The sequence below is a fragment of the Ambystoma mexicanum genome, chromosome 3p, assembly GCF_040938575.1.
Source record: "Ambystoma mexicanum isolate Mex_15411 chromosome 3p, UKY_AmexF1_1, whole genome shotgun sequence".
Lineage (NCBI taxonomy): Eukaryota > Metazoa > Chordata > Amphibia > Caudata > Ambystomatidae > Ambystoma > Ambystoma mexicanum.
Genome location: NC_090925.1, coordinates 1,166,201,951 through 1,166,222,345, shown reverse-complemented (window position 1 = coordinate 1,166,222,345; position 20,395 = coordinate 1,166,201,951). Strand labels below are relative to the sequence as shown.

The 20,395-nt window shown below is 43.1% G+C and overlaps 1 protein-coding gene across 1 annotated transcript in view; it reads right to left on the bottom strand.

Moving 5' to 3' along the window:
- Window positions 1-20,395, bottom strand: part of SEC24A (SEC24 homolog A, COPII coat complex component) — a 1,330,430-nt gene that overhangs the window by 834,759 nt on the left and 475,276 nt on the right. Inside the window, exon 10 of the mRNA XM_069652570.1 lies at window positions 7,072-7,184. Coding sequence (XP_069508671.1) covers window positions 7,072-7,184 — 113 coding nt within the window. The remainder of the gene's footprint in view (window positions 1-7,071; window positions 7,185-20,395) is intronic.

The following is a 20,395-nucleotide window of genomic DNA, read 5'->3' as shown; positions in this document are numbered from 1 at the left end:
CTTTCAGCAGCACGATAAAGTCCCTCGCACTCCGCGTCAAGGTAGTCAATGCAGCAGTGCAAGCTTTTTACTGTCTATTCCGACACATTGCATGCCATTTTCTTTTTCAGTACTGGGTTTGAGCCTTTCACCATACGGACACCAAACCTCTTGAGTGCTGTGCCGGCTTTGAGCAGCATAGTGGGTGTCTTCCTTAGCTGCATGTTTTAAGTCCAGGCAGTTGACCTGATGCTTTGGAGAAAATGTCCAACATTTTTAGCCTTAAGGCCTCCCTGTCCTTGGCCAACTGGGAGGCTGTTGGACATATTTAGCGTTGACAAATCAGACTATTCCTTCCTCATTTTGGTGCAATATGTGCTTCCTCTTCTGCATGTACAAGGATGAGGAGTTGTGGCAGCCACTCCTAGAATGAGGTCACTTGTGATATTTATGTTCCTTTTTACAGCCTTCTTTCATGAGACAGGCCCTCTTTCCAGAGATGGGTCCTTCTCCAGTTGGGTAATTTCAAAACTCTACCGTCCACCAAAGAACGCCTTCTGGAGGGGAGTTGCTCTAGATTTCGCAAGGGGGCAGCCTAAGCCACCTTTGCCCAAACTGCCCAATAGCTTTATGGTTCAGAGACTTGGAGTAGCCACACTCCGACATTGTGATCAGCCCCCAAACACTAGATGGAGACGGTATAGGGGTTGGTAAAACATCTTGGAAGTGCAGTCCCTGCAGTGCTTAAACCCAGAACCATGATGAACCCAGAAAAGTGGAGACAATTAGAGAGGTTATGACACAAAATATGGGGAGGATAATGTTCCAGACAGCATGCTGAGCACGCAGAAAAAAGGTACCAAGGTTATGGTGTGTGCCCTATAGGGAGCATTGATGACGTCAGTTCCGGAGTCGAAAAATCTGCACTGCGGCACATCCCACGCCTTGCTTGGAAGAAAAGATGCAGAGGCGAGCAGCTAAAGCCAGGATAGAAGTAAGATGAATAATCTGTGAAAGGATGCAATCAATTAGAAAGGCTTATTTATGCAAACTTATTGCTAATCCATGGAGCAGATTTGGTGCTTGAAATCAACAAAAATAATAATGAAACTAGATTAGGACTCACAAGACTTCACAAATCCCAAAGGTAGTGAAACCTGCATATACATCTTTGCATCTAGGTAGGGTCTATGAAATCATCTTCCTCTATTACTTAATGCAAGGAATGGAGGACCTCTACTCCATTAATGCAACCCATATCTAACTCCCAATCAAGAACATTCTGCAGACACGTAAAGACTCGACTCCACTGCCCCTTGTATCTTAATATCCTCTTATCTTGTTAAAACACCACACAACACAATTTACTGTACAAAATAAATTCCTCTCCAATCCCATATTGCCGTTGTGACAAACTATTGCCTAACATTGAAAAACAGTGATGAGGTTTTGAAATGTGTGCTATGTACAGAAACAAAGCAAGATCTAAAAAAACTACCCAAATAAATAAAGCTAAGGTACATTCCAAACAAAAAAGGCTTGGGCATTTCAATAAGGGCATCATACAGCATTTAGGAAAGCAATTAAAACACTTCTGTTTGTATACAACTGATCACAACCCACTCTGTGCCTGCAAGTTTATAGTAAACATGTTATGTTCTGGAGTAAGTAATCCCAATCACCTATGTATCTTGTATAACTGTATTCCACTTGGCTGTCGCTCTCTGTAGCCTCGAGCAAGGCCTCTTCTACATGTAAATAAGACATCTTCATGAAACAGTGCCGTGATGCCCCAGGGCTTTAGTGCGCTTTACAAATCCAAATAAAATAAAAAAATATTAACTAGATGCCCATTTAACATCCAGGAATCTCTGCAAAATATACCAACCAAAATCTTTCCCACAAAAAAGGGTTACATTGTTCCCACTTTGAAACGAAGCAGGGAGTCACTGAGCAAGTATGCATGACAATTTTAAGGCACTTCAAGGCGGTTTCTCCAATAAGGTTCTTTAATCAGGTGGTTTAGCTCCGACTACTGACCGGTTTGTCAGAATGTCTTTAGCTTTTGGAAGTTTCAATAGCTGGATGCAGGAATGAGTTATCAACCAACATTTATAAAAGATGCTGAAGTAACCAGTTTCTATTAATATTGTTTAAAAGTATATATTGGCATCAAAGATAATTTGATGTCCATTCTGGTGAGGTTATTGAGTGTGTCAAGTGGTGAGAGTCATTGTCAGCAACTCTTAGGAGTTTAGTGGAACGCAGCTACCGATTCTAATCCTAGTTTCCTCACTTGTCCATAACTGAGGTATTTTGTGCAATCGGTTTTAGCCTCATTTGACAAATGTACACATTTGTCTACACAAAATAAATACCAGAAGGAAGTGCTATATCAAATAAGTAAGATGGGGTAGTCAAATGTAAAGTTGCACAAGAAATCCAAAAAGGAGGGTGCAAACCACTAACTGCTTGGATGAAGAAACGGAAAAACAAACTGGAAGAGCTAGCCTGCTCGGAAGAACTCTTAGTCTCAAATCCCAGGAGAGCAAAAGAAAAAATAGTGCAGCAAGACTGGATCCTGACAAATGAAAAAATTCTGTCACAAACTCCTCAAAGATCTTCCGCCTGGACACAAACCGAAAGTGCCATTAAAATACTGCGATAAATTCCCTGAAAAAGCTTTGAGAAAAACATTCATGCGAGCTCGGCTAAACATACTATATACAAGAGAAATTCTGGCCATCAGATCAAAATCGACAACAGCTTCATGTCGTCTTTGTGAAAACTATGATCAACTTGAAACTGTTAGACATCTCTTGCCGTCTTGTCCGGCATTGTATCCAGAAAGAGAGGCTTACTTGGCACCGCTAATATCTTACCCTTCGACAATAAGCGAAGAGACTGGCTGGCGTCGGCTTATTTCTGGCGATTCTGCCAGATGGTCGAGGGCTGCAGCCAAACTTTTGGACATTGCCTTAAAAAAAGCAACTTTGGGAAATCTCAATCGCCAAAGGGTTACTGATCAGTCTGAGGACGGCAATGAACAAACTGGTATTTGACCTTCTCAAGAATGAAACAGAGCGGCATCCCAAGTAGCCTCATAAGAACTATTCGCATACAAACAAAAATCTATTTTGTAAAAATCTTTTACTGATTAAATACAAATAAAAAAAAAATTAAAAAATTAGTAAGATGGGGTAGTCAAATGTAAAGTTGTCGATTTAGGAACCACAAGACGTAGATCCTTAACAGTGCTAAACTACTTGACCAGAATGTTATTTGGTAATCCACGATTACACTGTTCTTTAGTCCAATAAGGTTAGTATTCCCACGTAAAAATGAAGCTTCTTCACTTCACATTAAAAGTCTTTAAAGTTGTTGTTCGGAGGTAACAGACTGCTCATCCTTCTTGGTCTACGAGCAGGAGCAGAGACCTGCAGAGTGAGCCTACACATTAACTCTTGAACTAGGTTGGTTGTCTAGAACTTGTTTCATTAACCTCATGTGAAGAGTGACTGTCTTTTGGTCCATTCCGCCAAGATTATTTCCTCACACATTTCTTTTGTAAGTGAAAGGGGTCAGCTAGTAGGCTGGACACAAAGAAAAGCAAGAAAACGAAAAGAAGAGCAAACATTTGTCAGAGCAAGAGCACTATCGAGGCATCTACTTTGCAGTAAAGCCAGGATTTGAGTGAGGGCATAGAACTGAGAGGCTTATACACGCTCAGAAATATAAATATGACATTGGATTTAGGCTCAGACTGACAAATGCAATGAGAGAGGGCAAAGGTCTGAGGTACTTGCAGGTTCTGCCATATGCAAAGGTGCAAGTGAAGGCAAAGGTCTGAAAGGGCTCATGTACAACATCTGATACTTGCCAGGATATATGTGAATGCAGCAGTCTGAGGAATTTACAAAGGCTTTACATTAGAAGTGGTAAGACTAAAGGCACGTCTGAGGGGCCAAAAGTCTGAAAAGAATCAGTGCTAAATGCAAACTGATAGATTACAGGGAACGAGGCCACATTGCAGATTGGCTTGCATATACTAAGAAAAGCATGATAGTATGCAAAAGGACAAAGGGAATAAGGATCCACATTATGACATGTCAGAAAGAGGACAAAGCCCAAAAGGAATCACACATTAGGTTTATTCAGCAAACCTGCAGCCAGGTACTCTAAATCCTACCACAATTCTATATATGAGTTCCATCATGGGCGTTTCGACTGGGACCTGCACCATCTCTGGGCATTCAAAACGAACCTTTTAACAGAGTGCTTTACATTTTCCTATTGTTGGCAGTTACCAGTCTGCTACACATTTATTGTACAAGTAATCCCACTAAACAAATGGATGGCCATAGAATTTGATTATGCACTTCTCAGACCAGACACCCTCATTCCTCACCATACACTTAAAATCTTGATGTCCTACTCCTAGCCCTCTACCCAACTTTTACAATGGGATGCCATGCTTAGTCTAGCGCTACACCTCCTTCCCTCCCCCACCCTGAACCTATCCCAACCCTGTACTAACACACACAAAAAGACTGCTTTTATTCTAAAACCTGCACTTCCCATACCAAACCACTCTCCCACCTTGCCTTACCTCCTTATCAGTTATTACCACTCTCAGGCTACGGAATGTGCAATCTCTATGCAATAAGATACCCTACCTTATCGAGGTTTTCGACTCATCATGCAGGTAGATACCAAGAGTATCACAGAGATGTAGATCCCCTCGTGACTCAGCCATGTTTGGTGCCATTCAGACATATTCCTCCTTTTCCCACCTTCCTCAGTTAGACCCACCAACTCCCTGTGTTCCAAACGGAAGTTCAAAGCTGGTGCCCAGGGTCACTACATAGCATAGAGGTCAGGTTTTCAACCTCCTGCCCGCGCTCCACTTCAGTTCTCCTCTAGTGAGCCAGCCTTCTTTACTAACTCTGTCCGCAGCTTGCGCTTTGAGCACAACTAGCAGTCTTCCACCTTAATCCGTACTAACCTTACGGCTCTAGCTCTATGGACATTTCGATTCACAAGGCCAACATGCAACTCAATCTAAAGTGGTTGACACACAAACCCCAATGGACTAATGGACGCTTTTTTAGTCATGACCTCCAATAAGACTGCCTCTATGCTCTGTCTACTTCCAAGTCAAGCTACCCCACTAACCGCTTTTGCTTCAATACCATCCCTCAAAAACGGCAACAACTTGCAGACAGTGCTCCCTCAAAAGATCTATCTCCTCTTCTTCCTGCAAATGACTTAGGATGTCTTGTATCGAAAAAGGTCAATTGCTTTATCACTCTACCACCTCCTTTGCAGCACTCTTACCCACTTCTACTCTCTTGGCTCACCCCCACCTCAATTGCTGAATTAACTTCATTCAGCAGAATGCAAATATATTTTGGGCCCCTGTGGACCCATCTACTCCTTAAACAATAAGGCTTTGATGCCCCTACCTGCACTTATCACTCCTCCCTGGTTGGCCACACTTGAAACAGTAATGTTTTCTGCCTGCCTAATGACGGCCACAGTCTTACACACCATCAAAAATGTCCTTTTCAAATCCAACAATCCACCCATTATTGCCCCATGGCCCTTGTCCCTCATAGCTCCCAAGTCGATGGATGATTCTTTAACCGAATCTCCAAATACTTTGACATTAATCTCTATGTCTCAGATCAGGGTTCCACAGCTGAAACTTCATGGCAACAGCACCCACCCACATCTGTCACTGCATATCAGTTAAATCGTTCTTCTAGTCTCATGCTACTTAATCTTTCAATGTTCTTTCACATTTACCAAACCTCTCTTCCCCTCACCTAGGGATCTTAGATACTCCTCTTGCCCGAAATGCTGCTTCCTTTTCAGACCGCTCATGAGACATTTCTTGTATTATGAACAACTCATCCCACTCATCTCTTGAAAGACAGAACTAGTAGTTAACTCTGGCTCTGTCCTTAGTTCACTACCCTTCACCATCTACACCACCTCTCGGTAAGCATTCATCTCCATTGTATCCCCCCCTACCAACCACTTGCTGGTGCTACCCAGAATGTTTCCTTTCCCATCTTTACCCCTGACCTCTCCTCTTGTATCCGTCTTTTGTCCATTTGCCACTGGATGGCACTTAGTTATCTTATGCTCAACATATCTAAGACAAAAGTTCTATAGCTGCTGGGTGAACTCTGCTCCAACTATCCTTCCTTGCCCTCTTTAACCTTTGCCCCTGTTCCTTCTCACCATTTTCATTACTTGCAACCTTTGGATCCTATTCCACAGCGCTGTCAGATTCAAGATGAACCCCTTCTCAACTACCACTCGACTAAAACTCATCCCCACCCTTATACTCTGTTAACGCTCCTACTGCTCTAGACACAACCTCCTATGTCTAATTTGCAACTCTTTTGCTACCTTAACAAAATTCTGAAATTCGCTATTCACACACAGAACAACCTCCCCTCCTCCTCCACTTCTCCTACATGCCTGTTTGCTCTCTGTGCACTGATTCCTCCTTCAAGTTCTCCTTCTTCAAATGACTTCAAATGCTAGTCCTATGCGTCAGACCCTCCTGACCTTGCTGACTCAATCATCAGCTACTCCAACATCTTTGCTCCAGTGTTCTACACAATAACTCAGTTCATCCTGTGCCCTGTTCTGCCTCTCTCGTTGCCCTCTCTACAGGATCATGCTTCCCTCCAATATCAAAAATCGGACTAAAATCCCAGTTTAAAACACACCTTTATATTCCATCTCATCTACACTGAAGGAGACACTTCCATAACTCAACACGTTACCTCACCCATTATCACCTGCCATCTGCGCCGTTGTACATACTAGCTATGCACTTTAGTACTGCTTTATCAGATTATCTGTCATTTATGTGGTGAGTCTGCATGGTCTCCCATCTATGTTCCCATCAGAAATTTCAATTTTCGCAACCTGGATCTTTACCTGCTTATTGATAACCTGGGTTTCTTTAACTCTGCAATGAGACTCTTCCATTCTCTGCTTTTCATCACCATGCATAGAATATGTTTGAAGCACTCACCTCATGTTTAAGAAGTAAAAAGTACAAATACTTACAAATCTAGATTGTCTAGCAGCGTCTTGCAAACTGTATTCAAGTATCCAGTTTCTACTGCATTGTGGGAAACATCAAACATGAAGAGGTACACAGGAGGCTGGGGGGGACGCAACTGAAAAAAATGAAAGTAAGCTGCTTTAAAGAATAAATAAAGATGTGTCAAGCTTCCTGAAGGTGAAATAATTTTGTTTGAGAACTGGACATTAACAAGAATTCTTGATGTGATCTGATATTATCTCAGTTGTATAATCAAGTGACTGTACTCGGCAAACTTCAGGGATTAGGATGAACTGAAAATGCATGGGGGTCAGAGTCTTACATAAAGGAACATGGAAATATTGGATGAACTGTGCAGACACATTTTGTAATTTCTGTATTAGAAGGGTCTGCACTGGTTTTAAACTCAACAATTTTTGGTTGTGGCAATTTGCTCACCACAACACGTATGTATATATCGGTTATGGGGAGGCGGTTGTTGGCCTATAGTGGAGCTAAAACCAATCTGCATTAACTTTTCCCAAAATTCTATTCCCAAAAACATGCAAAATCTGAATGAAACTCCATAACCCAAACACACCACTGAACAGATTTGCAAATAAACAAGTTGGGAACAAAGCATTGCAGATAATCCTTTTTTGATTGGTGTAGGAAAGTCGTTTTTAAAACATGTATCCCCTCTAGTGCATTCGAACATTGAGACTTTTCAGAAATGAAAACCTGGCATGTTCATTTGCTCAATGTGAGCAGTTTCAGCGGTAATGAGAAAAAGAAAAGTGCTCAAAATTATATTTGGAGGGGCTAAAGGGGTGGTTTCACATCAGGGTATGGGTGGGTAGGGTGGAACAGGAACAAATTATTGGTTGGGTGCTCAGAAAGAGGCTGGAGTTTTGAGTCAGATAGTTTTTGACTGGGTCCAGGAATCAGAAAATCGCAAGGTATGCATGGAAAATTATTTGTCCAGTACTAGCGGGGGAAAGATGCTTATTACAAAGGCTCAGGTGGGATGTACACAGTGGCGCTGGGGGGTGGAGATAAGCAGGCGGGGGAAGCAAAATAAAGGAGTGGCGTCCATTTACAGTGGAGATGGGGTAAAACTCTAATCTATGTCTTGATGCATTATAGCAGTACTTGGACAAAATTACGTACCTGAAGGAATGATTCGCGCGGCGATAACGAAAGGTGCTACTGTGATTGCAATTATGTTTCTGTGTGAAATTTCAGAGGGAAACATTGATGGTGCCAAAGGCAATGGCTGATGGTACCAGGTTATTTACAAGTGATGGGTATACGAGCCACAACTGTGCGATGGGGCTGCTCCTTATGACCATGAGTCAGTCTGTTAGCCTATTATTGCAACGTGGACAGTTAACATGGCTAGTGGGACCTGGTGATTTCCTAGTGAGGAAGATAGGGGTAAAGAGAACTGTGGCCAATGCCAAAGGCCATGGCCATTGGGACCTGGCTACATACTAGTGAGGGGATATGGGCCATGGCCCGGCTATGGCCCGGCTATGGCCAGTGGGCCACAGTCTTTTACCCTAATTGCTGCAGAGTGCACAGGGAGCATAGAGAAAGCCACAGCTAGTGTCTTGGATAAGACATAGCATAACAAAGCCCTTGAAATTCAGGGAAAAATGTCAGATAAGAGCCATTTGTCGCAAAATTCGTTATGTGAAGCAAGGGATGACAATCAACTCTGAGGTCACCACAATGCACAGCCCAGGAGAACATACATGGGATCATAACAGGGATCAACAAAGATCAAAAATGACAACTAGTGTGACACCTAGGAGAGGCAGAGGACTCTTTAAGACCATCAGCACTTTCCCACACCTGCCAAATTTTAAGGGTTAGGTTGCGATAAATCAGTCTATCTTAAGTAAAGTTAGTCATATGGGGTGTAGGAATGCTACAGAGCAGAAATGCACAAAAATAAAAGTAAGATTTACGCTCTATTAGTACTATAGCATGGGGATTAGGAAAGCAGTTTCAATCCAAAAGCATTGGTGTTTAATACAAATACAGGGAACAAACTTGACAATTTAGGGGAAGGTTGTTTGACCGAGACTCTAACTAAAACAAATGAACCCAAGAGCGGAAATGTTGGGCTGTTACAGCAGGATATACAAAGGGTTTGGGAATTCATCCTTCCTCTCAGGCAGACACCAGATGAACTTGTTTTATAACCAACTACAGGTCTCCTGCAGAGTCTCTGAGGGCTCCACCCTCTCACACTTCACCCAGGACACTTACAAGTCTAGGGGGCTGATATGAATGTGAAAGATCTAAACATCGAACTCATGAAGCAACATATCACCATGACAATCGCCTTCCTGGATGCTGAGCTCCATATTGGATAAGGAACCACCCAGTCTCCAACACCTGCCAAATTTCAAGGATTCCAAAACACTTGTGTATAGGCGCGTTATAAATATCGTACCAATCCTTTTTAACCTTTACAAAGAGCCTCTGGGCACTCTCCTCAAGGATTCCGATATAGCCATCCACTAATACGCAGACAATACTCGGTTGTACATGAGAATAAATAGCACAGAGGGCAACATTTGTCTGTGTGATTACCTATCCATCATCCAGTCATGGATGCCTAACTAAAATTAAACCAATCTAAGACTGAATTCCTCCTCATCAGTTCACTCGCAAAAACAAAAAACGTGTCCATCAATGGCACAATAATATGCGCCTAGAAGGATTTGATCCACAACTCTCAGACTCAGCAAAATCCTTAAGCTTCACCATTGACAGCAATCTGTATTTCCAGAAACACATAGCCAAGAAGGCCCAAATGGACTGACTCAGAATCTCTACCCTTGATCCCGCCGCAGGACTTCCAGACAATAGTGCAGCTCCTAGTGGTCTCGCACATCAATGAGGGGCGGGGGAATTCTCTCCCGACAGGGCTCCCAGCTGCTCCCCTGGCTCCCTTAAAAGCAGTCGACTGCGCTGCAGAACATCTTACTGCGGAAGCACGGAAATTTGACCCAATTACCCCCATCCAACATGAACTACATTGGCTTCTACTCCAAGCCAGGATATTGTTAAAGACTACATGTGTCACCTACAAAGTAGTCCAGAGTAACACGTGCATTCCTAGCGGCTAAGCTACACCTATCTGGTGGCAAACGCTCCTCGCATACCAAATCGACCAACCGGCTTGAATCACAACTCTTCCACAAAGAGGACACGTAAACATCCTTCTCCTGCCATGCACTCACCATCTGGAACTCTATCCCGGTGTCAGCTCAGAAAGCCCCCACAAATCTCCCAATTTCTCAAATCTCTTAAAACATGGCTCTTTCAACATCTGACCAAGGACTAATTCCAATGGATGCACATACTGACGCACAGACCTCACAGTACTGTGCTTCTGTTAAAAGATGCCATCCCAAATGCTGGCTACCCACACTCTGTACAGCGCATTTGGTCTGCACTTTAAACAATAAATTAAATGAATTCGATTAATTCGATGAATTTAGAGGATTCATGAATCCAGTGCATCTTGGTAGATACTGGGGAACAATAAAAATAAGGAGCACCTGCCTAAATCAATGATTTACGAGAATATATGATTTGTTTATTTTGTAAGCCTAGTCATGTATTTGTCATATCCATCACCTTTTGACAATTGCAAACTTGCTTAAAGGCCACTGCATCACGAATAGTAAGCTTCATGACATTCCAACAATCAGTATCCTTACAGCTGTTCAACTTTGCGAAAGATGATTTCAGAACCACAGCCCTAAAGGAGGGTTCTGAAAGGCCACACTATAATGGCGAACAAGGAAGAAGATGCTTTGATCTAGTCAAACTCAATGTAGGTTGTTGAGCAGAAAGACTTAGACTTCAAGAACTTTGGGAATGGTTTATTAGGGCAATCAGAGACAGAGTGCTCAAATAAATGTTGACAGCCAAGTATAAAATACACTATTTTTTAGGACTGAACATTCACAATGGGTATTCTCTCTAAAGAACACCAACACCTTACATTTACGAAAGTGATGGCGGTTTCAATTAAGAAATATGGAAAAGCTGTATGCAGTAAAGCAAGTGAGTAATTAAGAAACAGTTGAAATTCAAGCTAAGTATTGAAGTAGCTATGGACACGTACCCTTGTAAGAATATTTTGTGCTTTAAAAATCTTTGGCACACGTAGGCGTGGCATTCCAGTCTCATATCCCCTTTTATACAGTCCCACCCCACAAATCTGGGCAAGGAATAGACAGTGTGGTATTCAAAAATCGAGCAACTTCAACAAAGTTAGTCTCTAGCTTTACATCATAGAGAACAACACAATACTATAGTAAAACCAATAATCAACCAGACAAAAAGAATGACTTGCCTACAAAAATCTCACTAATATCGGTCCATACAAGCATTAATGCAAACAGTCTTCATATGGATATATTATATTCTAAAACATACTAGGCACTCTACATTTCTATTGCACATTTGCTTCAGTCTAAACATCAAATACTTCAACCATAGCGTTTCAACATAAAGGCAAGTGTTAAAACATTCAATTTTCTCCAGTATCAAGACATGTACGGTATCTGTGAAAGATATTTATAACAAGTAGAACACATACAATCGTGTTAACTCCCCTGTACAAGTGTGAGGTATTGAATGTACAGGCTATGTGCAAGCCACTTAACCGTAAACTATGGCCAGTTTATATTTGTCTGATTTAGGCTAGAATTCGATTTAATACTCTCAGGGAACTGTTTATTCGATTCTGAATCCAAATGTATTCTATTTTCTCAAAATGCAAGGGTTAAACTTTCTCTAAACATGATTGTGCGACTTTCAATAACCATGTGTGTTACTTGCAGTGTGTGTCGGACACTTTGAATATAGCTAAATATGCAGCTTTAAATTCACTTGCATTTGTACCATTTCAATCTTTTTGCGTATGCGACTTCAATCTATCTATGCTTGCACAGGTCTAATGTATCTGTAGGTTTCAGCCTACATGTAGTTGGCGAGATGTTATTCCCCAGTAACATGTACATGGTCAAAACCCCTCTTGCCTTCCACATTTGACCTTAATCCATTTGTGCATCCAAAGATAAGAGATTCTTATTGAACAGGATTCATTCTTGCATCATGCACTTTTGTTGCGCCAATACCTAACCTAGGACTAGCCCCTCCCCCTCCGCCCCCTGCTGCATTAATGCATGATATCACTCTAGGTAATACTATTTTGTTTTGTTATAACACTGCCCCAAAATGCACCTAGATCAGCTTAAGCCACCTCTTAGATTTTAAATAGCGCTTTCAAGAAGTAATTCACTTGGTGTCCCACATAACTGGGATGAGACAGGGAATATAAAATATCAGCACCTGTGTTCCTGTTCTTGAATTGCATTGCCCGGAATTCTTTACCTTCCCAGATCTACTCTGGTCAACGTATATGAACAGATTGGGGTTTAATTTACACTTTTAATGTGGCTTCTGATTTTGGAGAGTGTACCGAGGTCAGTCTGAAATCATTCCTTCACCAAACCCTCTCAGCAGGCGGCTAATTGGAAAAGGTTTCCACACAGACTGGTCATCATGTGCTGGTCTCCCATCTGCATTGGGTCAGTCAGTCCAGCTGTGCTCTCCCAGCTCCAGATAGTTCCTCAATGTCTGTGTCTCTCCATATTCCATAGTCACTTTCTGACTCCACCGCTACCTTGTGACAGGTGTGGTTTTTCTCAGTCCAGTGTTTCAGCAAGGGTGGGGGCCAAAATCACAACTATTGAATTAACGCCCATTTCGCTTTTTCAGACCTAGCTCTGGATGTGAAAATTCAAGAATAAAACTAACATTTTCAAATTCTGCACATCGTTGTGCACATTTAAATACTTACGTTTCTAAGTTTTTTAAAATAATTGTTCACCTATTCAAACAGCTGCACGGTATTTTACCTATGCAGATAAATCTGAAGACAAAATGTAAATGTTTTGTGTTGTGGCAATCTGGGCTTGCATTGCGACACAGGGATCAATTTAATGATTAGACATTTCTTTTCAGTTTTGCCTCATGTTTCAGTCTATCCATGTTGCTAGAGTGCAATTACTGACGGTTTCCTGCAGGTGGCAGTGGATCGCCTAAATACTCCTTTCTCCCAATATCACCTTGTCAAAACCCAGGTCTCTTCTAATATGCAATGAATTCCATAACCTTCCTGTGACTTGAGTTAATTAAGTTTTAATGGCAGTCATAACTCATGACAAGCCATTTGAATTTCTACCTATCAGCTCAACCACCTGCTAAGGCTCGGACTGGCCTCCAAAACCAGTTGACAGACCCAAGGCACTTTGTGTAGGCTCTTCATGCTTTGTTAGTGGGCCTATGTCTGCCACTGTTTGGAGGGCAACTCCCTTAGGTATTTTCTTGCTGCTTGTTCAGGTCCCAGACCCTTATCTTGCTTGGGTTCCAAACCCTCGTCCGTCTCCCTCTTGTGCTAGTCCCACTTGGTTCACTCTCCTGATACGTATTGCCATGAATAAGATTACTCGTATTGTTATTCTTGGTTGACTGACATTCATTCACCAATCTTGTACGGTTTGGGAGTGTAGCGTGGGCATTGTCTCCCCGCTCTTCTTGCTCTGCGTACTTAGTTCCCGTTCTCTGGGTCGGAAGCATAATCGCGATTACAGGACCACCCGCTCCATTCTTCAGAGGTAGCGCCACGTTCTGGACCAGCTCAACACAACCGGGTCAGGGATTCCTGCTTCCAGTCTACAGAAGATCACTGCCTGCAGCGCCTCCAGAGCATTCTCTGCATCTTTTGCTTTTCCCGGGCTGAGCTGTCCTCTGTGCTGCTCTCGTTCTCTTCCTTGTCCAGTCCTCCTTCCGTTTTAATGCCAGTCAAGTGAACACTAGGAGCACTAGAATGGTTATTGCAGTTCACTGGACCACTCTTCATGACTCTAAAGGGTCAACTCTTTCCAGTACTTACATTGAGAGCAATATTTGTGTCTCGGATGATCTTCGTCATAGTTGGTGAAACTGATGATTTGTTACAATAGCACATGGATGTATCAGTCAGAGGGGCTGTGTGAAAGGGTAATAGAGATTTCAGGCAGGTTTGAGTTTGGGTGTTGTGCATCACCCAGGTGGTCGTCCTCATCCCCAGTAGGGGAGTCCCTCCAAATGAAGACCTCCCACACTGAACCACCAACAGGGGGAATATTGGATAGAGGCTTCACCTCCCTAGCCTCATGAGAAGGGGCTCCCCTTGGGAAGAAGTGACGACAAACTGTATCGTCACAATTGGCACACAGTGGCTGAAAGTAAATATTTAATCTACAAGGTTGGCTTTAAATGGTGAAATCAGACCTATGAAACGATTTCAATCTACTGTCACAATATTTACAATGTTGTTGGGCACATAAATTTGTGTTCGGTTTTCTGTAATTTTATGCCAGAAACGTTTGCTCCAAAGTTTAAACACACTGCCATATGAAATAAGGCCCCTAAACTTCAAAATTCCTTCCCTGTTAAGGTGAGTAGGCTAGGGCTTGTAAGAGCCCCATGTCCAAAGAAGTAACCTTTGTAGGGAGTCAGTATTCTTTTAAACTAAACCATTTTTCTTTGTTGCAAAAGCCAAAAAATTGGTAAAATCTTTCAAGGATGTCTGAGAAACCAAAGGGTCTCAACCTACTAGTGCCTGGGGATCTCTCTCAGGTGGCCAGGGCACAGCCATCGTCTTTGGATCCAGACCCTGTGGGTGGACCAGTGCAGGAGGATTACCTGAGTGAGGGGATTCGGGGAGTGGGGGGTGAAGCATCCGATGGGGAGATGCTGCATTCCCCACTTTCCCGTACCCATGCCACATCCTATTATTTAGGATCCTCAAACCCCCCGAACCCCCCCTTTCTACACAAACAACGGGTCGAGGAAGAGGGCGACAGAGTAAAGAAGCTAACCCTTACATTTCTCATTTGATGTGTCCCGCTAATTGGGTCAGGCACTTGACTTTAATCACATACATCTGATACCCATTAGCTCTCCCACAGGGATAAAAGGAGGAACATAGAGAGACACTCTGAGCAAGGTGGAACACGAGAAGGAGCAAATCTTCTGGGGCGAAACCAAAACCACTGGAGCTGAATGGCTGACAAAGGGACAAGAGAAAAGGGTAGGGAAACCCAGGAGATCCCTGTAGAAGGTTGTTGCCTACGAAGAGCTGTGAAGGATCAGCGGAGAAGCCCTAATCCCAGACAAGACGACTGCATTGTGTTTCAAGGACGCCATCGACCCTCCCGGGTGAACAACAGAGTTGGGGAGGCGAGATCAAGCCCGTGCTATTAACCTTGACTCGTCAATTAAAGACGAAAAGACAAGAAAGGAATATACACAACCAGTGAGTAAGCGAACAGCATTAAAAACCGGTGTGTGTTAAGGAAAGATTGAAGTTGCAACAGTATCTCACAATTGAAGCCTATGTGCGTGTCGATCAGATGCGATAGAAGGCAGACCTGTGGTTAACTTTAAATTACCACCAACTGTGAAGCCAGTGAATCCAGAGTAGCGGAGTGGTCCGGCGACAGGAAATAGCCTGCTCGAAAGTCTCTACGAACTGTTTGGTATCTTGTAAAGCAGCAAAGTAAATGAACTCTGAAATACGCAATGGTCAAGATTACCCCTGGCGAAAGGGGAAGTTAAAATGCGATTACTTTAAGATAGATTTCTAATGAACATGTGTGCTTGTGGTTCTAAACTACCAAGACCAAGAGAAACTAGGGCAAATAACACAAGAGTGTGAGCTGAAGATAAAGTCGAAGTGGTCCTGCGGAGGCCTATAGTAAAAGCCTTGAACATTCGAAAGTCTTCGACAACAGTGAAAGGTCCGAGCCAGACGTAGGGAGACCGGAAGTGTGAATTAAATTAAGGGAAGGGAACCCCTAACAAATGTGAATAAAGCTTAGGGAAGGGAGCCCCTGCAGGTACGAGCCCGGCTTAGGGAGATCTACGTTGAATCAGGGACTTTTGGTTGAAAGGTACAAGCCCAACTGGGTGAATGAACTTTTGAAAGCTGGAATAAGGGACTATAACGTGGAAGGCCAAGCAGGCATCTATCCACGTTTTGAACTGCCTTTGTTTTGAGAACCTAAGCTATAGTGTGTCATTCTGTGAACGGGGCTGCCTTACTCTGTGCTGTCCAACGTAGGGAGGAGAGCCGACTCCGCCATCTTGAGCCTTTATGTTATTAGACTGATTTTACTTTGCATACACTTTCTCTGTTACACACATTTTGTATACGATGGGGAAGGCATTAGGTTTTGTTAGTATAGGCCATTTTGATTTGACAAAGACTGACTAGGACTGTGTTTTCTTTATTATTTGATGGTAGAGACTACTCCCAATATAGCTATAGGGCAAACCAGAAGTTTTTCCAAACCCCGAGTATTGAATAAAGGTTTTGAAACTTGTACCTCGTGTCAGTGTCATATTTGTGATACCATGCCTCCGTTACAGATGGAATAAAGGTACATACTAAAGATTCGTTGTCCTCTTCCAATCCCACTACTTTAGGGTAAGCCCTAAAGCAGCGGGGGTTGAGGGTGGCAACAGCCATGCAGTTTCAGCTCCTGTAGTCAGATTCCACTAAGCCACATATTTTCTTCCTACATACACTGGGCCCACTTCTATTGTCCATTCTGTTCAATGGGCTCGAGGGGTCGCTGGTGCAGAGTTTGGTTTTGGGATAGGGCTCGGCAAAGCAGCCATTCCGAACTTCGGCGAGACTGTTCCTGAGGGTGTGCAGCTGGACAACCCAGGCACCCAAATATGCAGAACACCAAAAGTCACATGACGATAGGAGATCCCAGGACACAATGGAAGTTGGCAGAAGAGACTAAGACCGCGTTCAGGCAGCAACAGGCGACTCATGGCTAACAATTGCTCCTGAAAGGGCCCCTGTGAGATGGAGCAGCAGGAGGATTGCTCTTATCCCACAAGCTGGAGACGTGCAGAGCTCCAAGATGAAACTCAAATCAGTGACTGATGCACTAGAGGACTCCTGGATGGAGCTGGTCAACCTACAAGATGGTCCCAGGACACTTCCGAAGGCTCCAGATGGTAAAATCCGGGGTTGCAGGAGCCAGTACTGGGTGGTCCTACTTGCCCTAGGGTCCAAGTCCCGGTTAAGGTGTTCAGGTGATTAGTCCATGGTTGCAAGCATTTGCTTGGACCAGGCTGGAGGTAATGCTGGAAGTCTTCAGTGAGATGCAGCACTGATGAATGGCTGCAGGAGTCTTACGTTTATTCTAAATTCTAGACGAGGTCAGCCCCAGCCCTCAAATAAGAGGGGATCTGCACCATTCAAACTGAAAAAGGGCTGTCCAATCCAAGAAAGCCTCTTGTCTCACATCTGTCCATCAACAAACATACTCCGGGGGCTAGACAGTCCTAGCCACCAGATCCGGCCAGATACGCTCACACTTTTGCTTTACACCAGGAAGGGCTTTCCATATATGGCACTTCCTCATCGGAGAGGGCCAAAAGACGCGATAGCAGGACAGGACAAAAAACATGTGGCACAGCTATTTTGAGTATACAGTACTCAAAAAGGCATTATGCAGTAAAAAGCAAAAGGAAACATGACATTTTTAAACCAAACAAAAACAGTACAAAAATATCTTCAGTCACCAGCCTGTATTGGACATATTGTTAAAGTAACAGACATTTTACTAAAAGAATTAATGGATACAAAGGAACCCTGTTGTACTCCACTGGAAAGTGATGTGTGTAGCATAAAAACAAGAAATCTCGAAAATTGAGACAGGGTCCCTGTGCACTGGTAGCCTTAGGAATTCAACCATGTCCCCAAAACAGATGAGTAGAGCAAGGAAAGTAAAAGCAAAAAAGGCTTTACTTGCCTTCAATAGTTATTACAGGGATTCAACTATAGCAAAAAGTTGGGGGGCACCATTTAGGTCAATGGGGGGAAGCTGCAAAATATTAACGCTGAATTCTGCTTTATTAAAGAAACAGAGGTTAAAGAAAGGGGAGGATCTTCATGTCATCAAATACTTCAACTTTGCTAGCTTCTTTGTTTGCTTCTTTATTTTTACCGTACCATAGCCCACAGGGATCATGGCGCTCAGACAACCTAATCATTTGCAGCTAATGAGAAAGGACTAGTTTACTCAGAGTTGTTTTAAGGTTTTTTCGAAAAATACTGTAGCTTTCGTCCGAACGCATAGATGTGGTCAGTTTGTTGCAGCTACTTGCTGCTTAATTGGGAAGGATCTACCTTTTCCTCTGGCTTGTTTAATCTGTGTTACAACAAGGTGTGCAGCACTTGAGCGTAGAGTCCTACTTGGGGATTATTTTGTCAGTGTTTGCTTTAGGTAATCTGGTGCTTCTCCATGCAGGCATTTGAGCCAGGGCAATCGTCTTAAATTGAATCTGTTTCTCTACCGGCAGCCAGTGAAGCTCTTATCTGCATTGTGAAACATGCTCTCTCCTTGTGGCGTTAAAGATTATTGTGATGGCAACATTTTGAATAGTCTAACTTTTGGATATTCCTCTTGCTGGCTCCACACAGTAAGGCGTTACAGTAGTGCAGCCGGGGCAAGACTGAAGCCCGAACTAAACTTTCACAGTTCTTATGTGCCACTAGTGGATTTGTCTCAATATTTTGAGGAGGTAGTGTTTATTGTTGGTTATGTAGTTGATATGAGCATCCACATTGAGGGATGCCTCAAATACTCTACCTAATGTTTTCACTTTCCCAACCACCTTGATGGAACAGGTGTCTATTGTGAAATGTATATATGATTGATCCATCTTATTTCTGGCTTGGCTGGTCCTGAAAATCATAAGATCTGTTTTAGAGCCATTTAAACACATCCAATTTTCAATCATCCATTCCTGGATGATCGAGTAGACGTGATTGAGGGTTTTTGTGTCTTTATCATGAACACCACTAAGCTCCATAATACGCTGGAGATCAACGGCATAGTTAGTGAAATGAAAGCCCATGCTTTCCAGTTTTTCCGCATAAAGCCTTATATAGATGTTAAAAAGAATTGGGGAAATACAAGCTCCCTATGGCACTCCGTATTTGATGGCATTAGGGTCTGAGCAAGCAGTGCCCCAACATATCCTGGAGGTTCGTTCGCTCAAAAAAGAGCGCATCCATTCTAAGGTGTGGCTTGACATTTGCCAATATCCGCCAGTGTGTCCAATAGTCTGGCATGTTCTAGGAGGTGAAACGCCGCCGAGATCTAATAAAATAAGTAGGCCTGTTTTACCCTCATCCATTTTACCTAGCATTTGCGTTTGCAGATCAAGCAAAGCACTTTGGCCCCGTGGTTTTTCCGGAAACCTGATTGTGTGTAATGAAAAACAGCAACAGATTCAAAGTGTGCCTGTAATTGAATGGTTGCTGCCTTGTCCAATATTTTTTAAGAAAGGGGTCTCAGTTATTGCACGTAGATTCGTTGGGTCTTTGGCAGCTCAACTGGACTGAATCTGAAATGTGTTCTTACAGGCCTGAAAAAGGCACTCCAAGCGAAAAAGAAAATGCTATATTTTTACATGGAGAAATAGCGTTCATGTCGGGGAACAAGTGAGGTTATTGTGTGCGACTAGTAGCTTCAAATGTGTACGTCTGTTTTAATACATGCCTTGTTTAAATCTGTTGCTCAATTTGTGACCATAAGCATTACAGACCCCAAGTAAGAACAATTAACTTCTGGAGCAATCCAGAGCAAGCAGTACCAGAAATCCCCCTAACCCCTTGTGCATGACAGCCCTGAATAAAGGCAACCTCATCAGAGTGCACCAATTTGGGCATCAATGTCTCAAGGCGCGTAGCCAGAGTTCTGGTGTAGATTATTTCGTCTACATACAATAATGATATTCAGCAATGGGACTGACCTCTCTGGGTAGCACAATATTAACGCTTTGCAGAACGAGAGGGAATCCATCACTGTCTCCATGAGGTTATTAAAGAGCGAAGACAAGTGTAGCTTCGCTCTTTAAAACTAATAGTGAACCAGTCTTCCCCCTGAGCCTTGCCTGTCGGCAATCTCTCATCTTCTAAATTTCTTCCAAAAGGAATGGGGTGTCTAGACTGCACGTTTCCTCTGTAGACCGAGATAGAAGGGGAAACCCTGCTCGGTAGTCATCTTCCTCCTCACTTACTGCCCAAACTGCCCTTCTGTACACTGCGAAATAAAATCCAGAAAAACACCCACCAATGCCTTCAGGGGTTCATGAAGTTCCCCCATTGTGGTTGCTTAACTTATCCAGCCACCTGTCTGCTCTCTGGGCTCAAAGTCTCACAAACAGCACTGCGTCCGC